This window comes from Ananas comosus, linkage group 15, assembly GCF_001540865.1.
Source record: "Ananas comosus cultivar F153 linkage group 15, ASM154086v1, whole genome shotgun sequence".
Taxonomy (NCBI): Eukaryota; Viridiplantae; Streptophyta; class Magnoliopsida; order Poales; family Bromeliaceae; genus Ananas; species Ananas comosus.
The window spans coordinates 9,651,431-9,661,847 of record NC_033635.1 but is presented as its reverse complement, the minus strand read 5'-3'; the positions used below and the strand labels follow the sequence as shown (position 1 = coordinate 9,661,847).

Here is a 10,417-nt window from a genome sequence, read left to right as displayed (position 1 = left end):
TAAGCTAAAAATTTAAAATATCATATACAGTGCAATTTTTTTGTGTGTCGTCTCTTTTAACATACTTTATTAAAAAGTCTTATAAAAATAATCTAATTTCTTTTCTACTAAAATAATAACTTCAATCGCTCTTTTCAGCTGTTGCATTTGGAGCTGCGAAAAATTTGGTGTAGTTCCAACCGTCGTAATCTTTGTGAGTTAATTTGTGACTTATTAAAAATTCGAATTAAACGGCCCGTTTACAAATTTTTTTCAAAAAAAGAAAATTATTCACAAATTCTTGGGCCAGTTGAATAATTTGCGAATAATTCCCGAATTATTGAAAATCTAAATAAAAAAAATTATATTTTTTATGTTTAAATATAGATTATCTTATATTTTATACTGAATCCATTTTTTAAGCCGAATTTTTCAACAAATTTAAAAATTAGAAAATAAATTTTATACATATTATACTCGTACTGTATTTTTGCCAAATCCGAATTAACTAACTATGGCCGTGATTGAGCCTCCTTATATAGTTACAAATATAGTAGTTGAATATAAATACATTAATCAAATACTGACTTTAAATCTGTAGATAGTTATAACTATAGTATAATTATAACTGAATCTAACCAAATAGCTCCTAAAATTTATAATTATATTTACTAAAAATAATAACTTTACAGGAGAAGATCAGGAAGCTAAATATATAACTTGAGACAGTGAGGAGCAAACAAATATTTACTAAACATGTAGGGTTAATAGTGCAATTTACCCCTTCTTAATTCTTATCCCGTTTGTCTAAGCTCAAACGGGCAGAACCGTAGCTTCCCGTGGACGCCAAGGGCATTTTCGTAAATTCACATTATTTATTTTTTGTTTACTCGGACAGGAGGAATCTTTACCAAAAGCCCCTCGTCACAAAATAAAATCATTACAAAACACTGGAGAGACAAAAAGAGAGGTACATAAAAATGTACGGAGACCCCCTCAACTAAGAACTCCTCAACTACATTCGTTTCTGAAGTAGCGTAGTCAACTTTAAATTTTTTTAAAAAAATTAGGACCACTCAAGTTTAAATTCGGTAAAATCAAGAAAGAAATTTAGTATAATTTCTAAAATTCTTTTCATCAAAATAAGTTTATTATATTTTCTCAAAAATAAAGTTTATTATAATTAACTAGAAGTTCAGGGGTCTTAGTGAAAAGAATTATAGTGGAGACGGCTTGTTTAGAATAACTCTATAGTTGAGGGGGGTCTCGATACATTTTCACAAAGCCTATATAAGAGCAAGCGCCCCTCTCTCTCTCTCTCTCTGCTCCTCCCGCTCTCTCTCTCTCTACTCTTCCCGCTCTCTCTCTCGCTCTCTACCATTTCCCCTCTCTCTCTCTTCTCTCTCTCTCTTCGTCGGGGACTAGGGTTTGCTCCGAATCCCCTCCGCGGCGCGATCGGATCCGACCGATCGATCGATCGCGTCCTTCTCCTCCGCCAATGCGACGGGATTTCGCGTGATCGGGGGAGGAATCGATCGCGAAATCCGGAGAATCCGCCATGGCGTACCAGGGGAAGAAGCTCGTCAACGATCCCAATGGTCTCCTCTCGTCTTTTTTCTGATGTTTTATATGTTTTGAGCCCGAGTTGCGGGGTTTGTGGTTCTTGATCGTATTCGACCATAGTGTGGTCGGTCTTAAGGTGGGTTTCTTGCTTCGTTTCGGCGATCTCGATGCGTGTTTTTTTTTTATTATTTTTGGTTTTATCTTTTGTTTATTTCTCATCTGAGATTTGATTACTGGTTTTCTTGATCGAGTATGTTTGTTGCTGCGTATCTGTTGATGCGCTGCTGAGTTAAATTGGTGGAGTAGAGAAATGGCATAGTTATTCGTTTCTGTGAGATTTGATTACTGTGTTTCTTGATCAAGCATCGTGCTTGCTGCGTGTGTCTATTCATGGAATGCGAGTTAAATTCGAACTAGAGGAAAAATATGGTGTTATGCTGATGGGAATTTCTGTTTTTTCAGCGAATTTCTTGATTTTTTTTTCGGTGTTCTTACGTTATTTAATGTGCTTCTTGGTTCTTTCTATTTATGTCAGCTCTTTTTGTGCGTATTTTATGAAGATTTTAGATTATTTTTAGTTAATTTATCGATTTTTTTTGTGCCGGATTTGATTACTTTGATTTCTGGGTCAAGTACCTTGGCTGCTGCATATCTGTTGATGCAATGCTGAGTTTAATTCATAGCAGAGTAGAGATATGGTGTTATGCTGATGAGAATTCCCGGTTTGTCCAGTGTTCTTGCTATATGCAATTTGCTGTGGGATTCGTTGGAGATGTCGTTTTGGTTCGTTTGCTTCATTTCCTCACTTTCATCTTGTTTTATGGAGATTTTCGATTCTTTGATACTGTGTTTCCTGATCAAGCATCTTACCTGCTGCGTAGCTGTTGATGCATTGCTGAATTAATTTCATATCGTATTGGAGATATAGTACCTCACTGATGAGCATTTTCGGCTTTTTCGGCGTACTTTTTATCATGCAATGTTCAGTGAGATTCACTTAATATTTTTGCATTCAGATGTCGTGACTGAGTTCATTGAGGGCTTGGTGGAGACGTATCCACGTTTGCAATACTTGGATGGCTTTCCGCAGGTAATATTAATGGCCAATAATTGCCTTTTCTGAGCGATTTGGTCACTTTTGCTTTTGGAGTCTTGATCAACGATGTATCATTTGGTGTGACGGATTGCAGATTAAGGTTGTCTTGCGTGCTGACGTGTCGACCAGGACGTATGAGAAGGTTGCGGTCATATCAGGTGACGACATTGTAGTTATGCTTTCGGTTCTTGTCGTGATCCCATTTAGAACAGTCGGCATAGGTGGTCAATTAATAGGGCATTCGATGTGTTTAGATACCTATGAAATGTAAAAAATGGTATGATGAAATACATACGCTGTGCACGCTTACTCCTGTCTGTGTAAATATGCACATAGATTCACCCGCCTATCGGCACCGCATGTCCGCCCACATGTAGTACACAATTTTGTTTTGGAAAACAAGATAAGTGCCACATGCAGGTCTCGATGCATGTGTGCACACAAACATGCATGCGTCTGTATGCACAGTACGTGTTCATGCGTGTGTATGCACAGTACGTGCGCATGCTTACGCACACTTACGACGTCACGCACACTTACGACGTATATATTTTCATTTAAGGAAATCGGTATCAGATTAGGCTAAATGGGATTTCGTAAATACCACTCCCTACTGGAAAATTTGGCCCTACTGACTCGCACCCTATTGTATGATGCAACTCCTTGCAAGGTTATGAGGATTTTATATCTTTCCGTAAGGAGTAAGTGAGAAAACGAAGTTGCCGAAAGTGCCATATCATTTGGAAGAAAACAACTGGTATGAAAGATATATATATATTGACTAGTATTATACTGGGCACTTTAGTAGGTTTAGGATTTTCACAAGCTACGAACCCCAATTTAAACCTACATGCTATTCATACATGATTTTCTTTTCACATGTTGCCTTTCTTGTCCTTCAGACATTGAACTTGTCCTTTGGCCTAGTTCTTCTGTAGTGGTTTTGGGCGGTTATCTAGCGACCAACTAGACAATCTGAGCCAACATGGACCAGGCGATGCTTTACTTAGGCCAGTTGAACCATGGGATAGCCACGTGACTCCGCAACCAATTTGTGCCAAGATGGCTACTGCATGCAAATAAACAAGACTAATCATATAGTTTGCTTAATTATGAGTAGGCGATCACGGTTTGCATACATATTGTAGTGATATTTCCTCTAATTAAATTGCCTTTTCAGGTTAGTTATAGTTATCTATAGAGTGTTTATGTTTCTATAATGTTTCCTATGGACTTTGAACCCATTTGCCATAGTCAAATAATGCTCTAATTTAAGAATTGGGAGTTGATGTTTATCTGATTGTGGCATGTTCATGTGATTTAATTGAAGTAGAAGATAAGAAAGGTCTTTTTTACCCTCATACAAGTGTCCTTGCTCAAGCGTTCAAGCCTAGGCTTTGTGATCGACGTCTGACCCCGATGTCCTGTCTTTTAATATGTAGAATGGATTATTGCTCATTGACACCAAAGACATCTACTAATATATTGGTGATATCAATTTTTTCTGTATTTAATTCTTTTCAAAATGGGGCTGTACTGGAGAAGGCATAGTCTGTATTATCTCTACTTTGATATTCTGTAGATTAAGCCCCATTGACCCAAACCAAAATACTCTTTTTGTATTTAACTCTCTGAAGTTGATCAACGTGTGGATCAGTATTTGGGTGCTCCAATAAGAGTATAAGACCTTTATTTAATCTTCATTTCCAAATGGTCCTTTACTCTGGCCTTTTCCAGGCTGTACAGTGACAACTGACAACCACCTCATCCATATGAGCTCTCTTTATGTCGAGCAATCTTTTGTACAAGTAGGCCAACTTTTGATTACACAGAATTCGAGGATTGGAGTTGAATCAATCAGAAATTTCTGATACCCTTAGATTCGAAAATAACGCCAGTTAGTGTCTTAGTTGTTTTCCAAATCTCAGTTGGTTGACGCTAGCCTGTGGTAACTTATTAACTAGTCTTACTTTTTTCCCCTCTGCTTTTATTTTCTTTTTTTTTTGTGGTAGTCATACTTGCTTTAACTGTGCATTCTTCTACGTAGGAGGTGGAAGTGGTCATGAGCCTGCTCATGCTGGATTTGTTGGGCCAGGGATGTTGACAGCAGCCGTCTCCGGAGATATTTTCACATCTCCACTTGCTGATTCTATTTTAGCTGTATGGTTCATTTGGTACTCATTTTTCAGTTCAATTATTTGTTACTTGTGCTGACACCATAGCATTTTAGGCTATTCGAGCTGTAACAGGTCCTAAAGGATGCCTTCTGATTGTCATGGTACTATGTTATCCTTTATTTATGCTAGTCAAATCTGACTGTTTCAATGTGCTTTTTTCTTTGGGGAGTGGGGGAGGCGGGAGGGGTGAGGGGGTTGAACCTTTACGTAACTCTTGTTTTGGTGCCCTTACAATGTTCACGGAATAGTTGAAAAATGCTATTTTCTTTAATTATCCTTTAAATGCAAGAAAAATATTGATAAGTCATCTGAGTATATCTTTCTTTATAGCTTCTGCCTGCTAGCTTATGTAAGTTCTTTTCTTCTCAAGAGGTTTGATTTTGAATGTTAACAGAACTACACCGGTGATCGGCTCAATTTTGGTTTGGCAGCTGAGCAAGCAAAATCTGAAGGCTATGATGTGGAGGTATTTACTATCTGGTGTCTTGATCAAAAGTAAATATTCATTAAAATAATATTGTTAGGTTTTGTAATGTTTTGATTCCTGCAGATGGTTATTGTGGGGGATGACTGTGCTCTGCCGCCACCACATGGCATAGCTGGGAGAAGAGGTCTGGCTGGAACTGTGCTTGTTAACAAGGTGCATATTCTTGGTGCTTATAATTAACTTATGAGCATAGCCTATTTCAGTCGCTGTAGGTTGGAAACATGAAGAACTCTTTTCTTTGGTAAAATGTACTGACCTTACCTGAACAACAGAACATTTCAAAATGACTATCTGAACTTTAAATTTTGCTTTTACTACCTAATCATTTAATAGTTTTGATTGAACTACCTAACCATAAACATGTGATAGCATTTTGAAATTTTTTGACAGAATATTATGTAATGTAATTGGAAGTTTCCGTTACTTGACTAATATTCTATGACTTTTTGGGCGGAATCTGTTATGATCTAACTGAACTTGAAAGGCTTTTTCTATAATCATACGGAATGAAAAGTGAGGCAGTACAGTCAAATCTTTAAGCGCTCTGTAGCCATTTTAGATGCACTACAGTTCAGATAAGGCTGTATGTTTTACCTTTTTCTGTGCAATCTGTTGCCGATTACGTGTTGAAATGTTCAAAGCCATATTCATACATATTGTACTTGATTTTAAAGCATGATAAGCGGATCCTTTTGTTTGTCTCTTATTTTGTATCTGCTTTAATTGGTAGGTTGCTGGGGCTGCTGCTGACGCTGGCTTATCACTTGCTGATGTTGCTGCAGAAGCAAAGCATGCATCCGAAATGGTGGGAACAATGGGTGTTGCTTTGTCAGTGTGCACATTGCCTGGCCAGGTTACTTCGGATTATCTAGGTCCAGAACTGATGGAGCTTGGTCTTGGAATCGTAAGTTACTACATGATTTTAGATGTTGCTAATTGCATTAATTGGACACCGGTTCTACTCTTCATCTAGGTTATGTTGTATTAGTTACTTGTAAGCCTCTTTTTTATCAGTTGCTTCTTCTTATTTGGAATGCATTTTAATGAGCCTTACATTTATTTGCACAAATAAGGTTTAAGAAAAGTAATTGGCCTTTTCAGCATGGGGAACCAGGCGCTGCTTTTGTTGAGCTCCAACCTGTTGATGTAATTGTATCTCATGTTCTCAAGCAGATATTGTCACAGGTACAAGTCCTTGGCTTTGATGTTTTGTTAGTTCTTTTGATGTTGCGTTAACTTGGTACTGTTTTAGTTTATCAACTGGATGATAAATAATAAATTAAGAGATGAACCTATATATGCATGCAAGTGAGCTTTCTTTTTCCCTTTTCATGCTAGTTACGTTTTTTCAATTTTCTGCTGATTTTTTATTTATTAATTTTTTTTGTAACTTGATGTAAGGTATTAACTTGAGAAACTGTAACTATTTCATCTTTCCTGTGGGATTTTTGTCAATGCGACAAAAAATGCAGTGACAGATTTGTCCTCTTACAATATATGGTAAATGTTGTCTTTGCCTTAAATACCGAGTTTAAACTTGCCGAAATTGCTATGCATTACATACAGCAGGATCATATAACAGTACCTCCCTATCTTTTTATTACATATCAAACAAGGTACGAGCTAAATCAGCATATCACTATGTTGAAAGTAGCTAAATAATGTCTGAAGGTGACTCTGCATGGTTGATTCTACATTGTAGTGCGTAGCCTCTAAAATTTACGTGTTACCTTGTTAGCATAAGATTACATGATTTTGACTTATGCAAGCCATGCATAGGGAAAAAGAACAAAGAAGAATCAATACCCTTTATATTTGTTGTTTTATCAAGAACAGGGTCTGAATGTTCTTTAGATAATTCTGCATTACCAACTCCATTTAGTGAAATTGCCATTTCAATCCTCCTTACTGGCCTTTTGAATGTTCTTTTTATCAAGAACTGGGTTATTTTAGCAAGTGAAATTTATTTCAACTTTCCGAATTCAAGGTAACTGATATTTTCCAGTAATAGTTGGACTATGTTGCCATGGGGAAGCAACTAGTATGTGACTTCAAGATGTGATTAACCTCTATATATATGCAGAGATTTTGTGGAAAAACCAGTAGATACACTTTATCATGTTATAATATTTGTGTTATTTGTAACTTGTCCTCTCGTATATATATGTCCCAATTCCTTCGCAAATGGTTTCAACTGCTTGCAGGAAACTCAGTATGTTCCTATTACAAGAGGAAGCAGAGTGGTTCTCATGATTAACGGGTAAATACTGTTTCCTAATTTTTCCTGTTTTGCAATTTGATTTAACTTTGCAAGTTGAAGAATGAAGATTGTTAATCTATTTTGATGAGAAGGAAATCTATATCTTCTGTCAAGATTTTGCTCTTTCGATAACGAGCTTACTTGTGCCAATTAAAATATATGTAAATTAGGGTGAAGAGTAGTTTTGCAGAGGATTGATTGGCAAGTTATTATAACAACCTAGGGGCCTGTTTGGATGCATAACTTTTTTGGTCAGCAAAACTCTTTTCATATGCTTTAAGTGACATGTGGTGATTGGTCAATAGGAACCATGGGAAGGTGTCTATAACTACACACTATATATGGCCTCAACTGTAGTTTTCTTACAATATGATGATTCACCTTGTAGGTGAACATAGTATCCTCATAATAATATTTAATAAGGAATATCATTATTAATGTTTAGAAACAAAAAGCAATGAACACGTTGAAAGAACATTTGTGCTAACTTGTCTTTATTGTCACGTTAAACAGATTGGGTTCTACTCCGCTGATGGAGCTAATGATTGCAGCCAGAAAGGCAATTCCTGAGCTGCAGCTGGAACATGGAGTTGCTGTTGACAGAGTTTACACTGGCACATTTATGACCTCACTTGATATGGCTGGTCAGTTCACTCAAGAAGCTTTTGGCGTACTTAGAAAACCTCTTTTTACTAATTGGATCATGAAGCTGCTTTGGTACAGGATTTTCTATATCTATTATGAAGTCAGATGAGGATATTTTGCAGCGTCTAGATGCCCCAACGAAGGCTCCATATTGGCCTGTTGGTGTCGAAGGTAATGAAGCAATCTAACTAAATTATCAAGTTCGATAAGCTGCGATAAAATATGTTCCACTAAGTCCATCTACTTGTAACACACCTAAAATTGCTGAATTGTTGTTGATAATTGATATCTTGCTATATCTTGCTGTTAGGTATAACATACATATAGTATACAGGATGAGCTTCTCTAGACAAGAAAATACAAAATGTTTATATGAGATAATTGGTTATTTAATGCTTTCAAGATCGGGGTTGGCTGATGAAGTATAGAATGCTTTGTATTGTAGATCGGTTCTCGGACCTTAGGATTTTTCTCTGAATTCCTTGTAACATTAAACTGATGAATTTTGTAAATAACCTTCTTTTTTTTTAAACGACTCTTGAGGCTCTTTCTCACGTATATTAACTTTTACATGGAGCAATTTATAGACATGCCAAAAATTTTATACACTTTTGTAATATTTCTTCGGGTTTAAGAATTTTTTTTCAAGATGTGATTAATATTTCATTTATTTTTTCTTGAACATCTAGTTGTTCGTTGCCCTTTTTTTTTAAAACCACATTAATTGCAAGAATTCTTTTAATCTATATAGGGCCATATGTACTTTTATCATCTTGTTGAAGTAATTAATGCACTTGGTTAGTGTATCTTTCTTGCTGAAGTAATTAATATTTTAATTTTTCTGTTTGGCATACTATGATGTTGATTTTTTATATAAGTATGATCTTTGCATTTAAACCTTTTCATGGAGAGATGCGACTATAAGTGGATAATAGTATTAGACATCCTCAAACGACAACAGCTGTCCCACGTAGTACAAATTTTCTTTGTTTGGTAGGTTGTTGCGTTGACTAATGGTATTATGGTATTCATCACTGACTTGTAGGAGATCGCCCACCTGCAAAAATTGCAGAAATTCCTGTTCCAGTTCCTGCATCTGGTTCCACAAGGAGTGACCGTGACAAGGTAAAAAATTTTGTTTCGGTTTAATTTCTTTCGATCTAATCGAAGTTATTTTTCTTTTTCGTATAGATTTAATATCGTTATTAATCTAATATATTTTTTTCTTTTTTTATATAATGCAGGATAACTTGATTCCCCTGTACAGAGACCGAATGGTATACTGCTTTACTTGCAAACTCGAAAATAACAGCAAGCGGCTATACTTCCCTATCAATTCATTCGAGGACCATAATAAAATCCATAGAAATTTGACGTATAAGTGCACCAAATGCCTGAATAAATTTAGGGCAGAGGGGACATTGGAGATCCATAAGGATCTATACCATAGGTAAGATTTTTTTTTTTTTTTTTTTTTTTCAATTGTAAACTCAATGTAAATTCTCTACTAGAATTGATACATTTCTATCAGCGATCGGATGTAGGTCATCTAATTCACTATATTCACTGTATGAATGTTGAACTTCGTAGGAATGTATTTCTAATTCATATTTCTAATTCATTATATGTGCAAGGATCTGTATGAAATTAACTGTTTTTTTATTATTCTCAAAAATAGAGGATTAAAATTTTTATTTATAAAAATAAGTCTAAACAGTGAATAATTAAGAATGGATGATAAATTATTCATCACTTTTAATTCATATTTCTAATTCATTATATTTGCAAAGATCTGTGTGAAATTAACTGTTTTTTTTTATTATTCTCAAAAATAGAGGACTAAAATTTTTATTTATAAAAATAAGTCTAAACAGTGAATAAGTAAGAATGGATGATAAATTATTCATCACTTTTTATCAATTTTAATATTTTTACGAAAATGGTGTTTCGTTTATAGTTTAAGGCTAATTTTATAATTATTTTTTTAAAAAAATTATTTTATAATTATAATATTTTTTAGATATATTGTTAAAAAATTAAAATTATTTTCTGAAATAATTTTTACAGTATTTCTCACCCAACGTAAGAAAAAAAGTCCATAAAGGACCGGCCCAAGATGCCCCAAAAGAGAGAACACAAAGGCCCAAATAGATTTTAAGTAAATTAGGATTTTTGTCTTTTTAAACCTAGGAAACTAGTTATAACGACTA

The 10,417-nt window shown here is 35.2% G+C and overlaps 1 protein-coding gene across 1 annotated transcript; it reads left to right on the top strand.

Annotated features, from left to right (window-relative positions):
* Window positions 1,359–9,677, top strand: LOC109721125 (putative 3,4-dihydroxy-2-butanone kinase). The gene is made up of 14 exons (XM_020248554.1): window positions 1,359–1,577; window positions 2,559–2,632; window positions 2,733–2,796; window positions 4,686–4,798; window positions 4,869–4,916; window positions 5,210–5,281; window positions 5,366–5,455; window positions 6,033–6,206; window positions 6,404–6,487; window positions 7,507–7,562; window positions 8,076–8,206; window positions 8,286–8,378; window positions 9,253–9,332; window positions 9,452–9,677. Exons 1-14 carry the CDS (start codon window positions 1,538–1,540, stop codon window positions 9,659–9,661), a joined length of 1,329 nt encoding a protein of 442 aa, XP_020104143.1. The 5' UTR covers window positions 1,359–1,537; the 3' UTR covers window positions 9,662–9,677.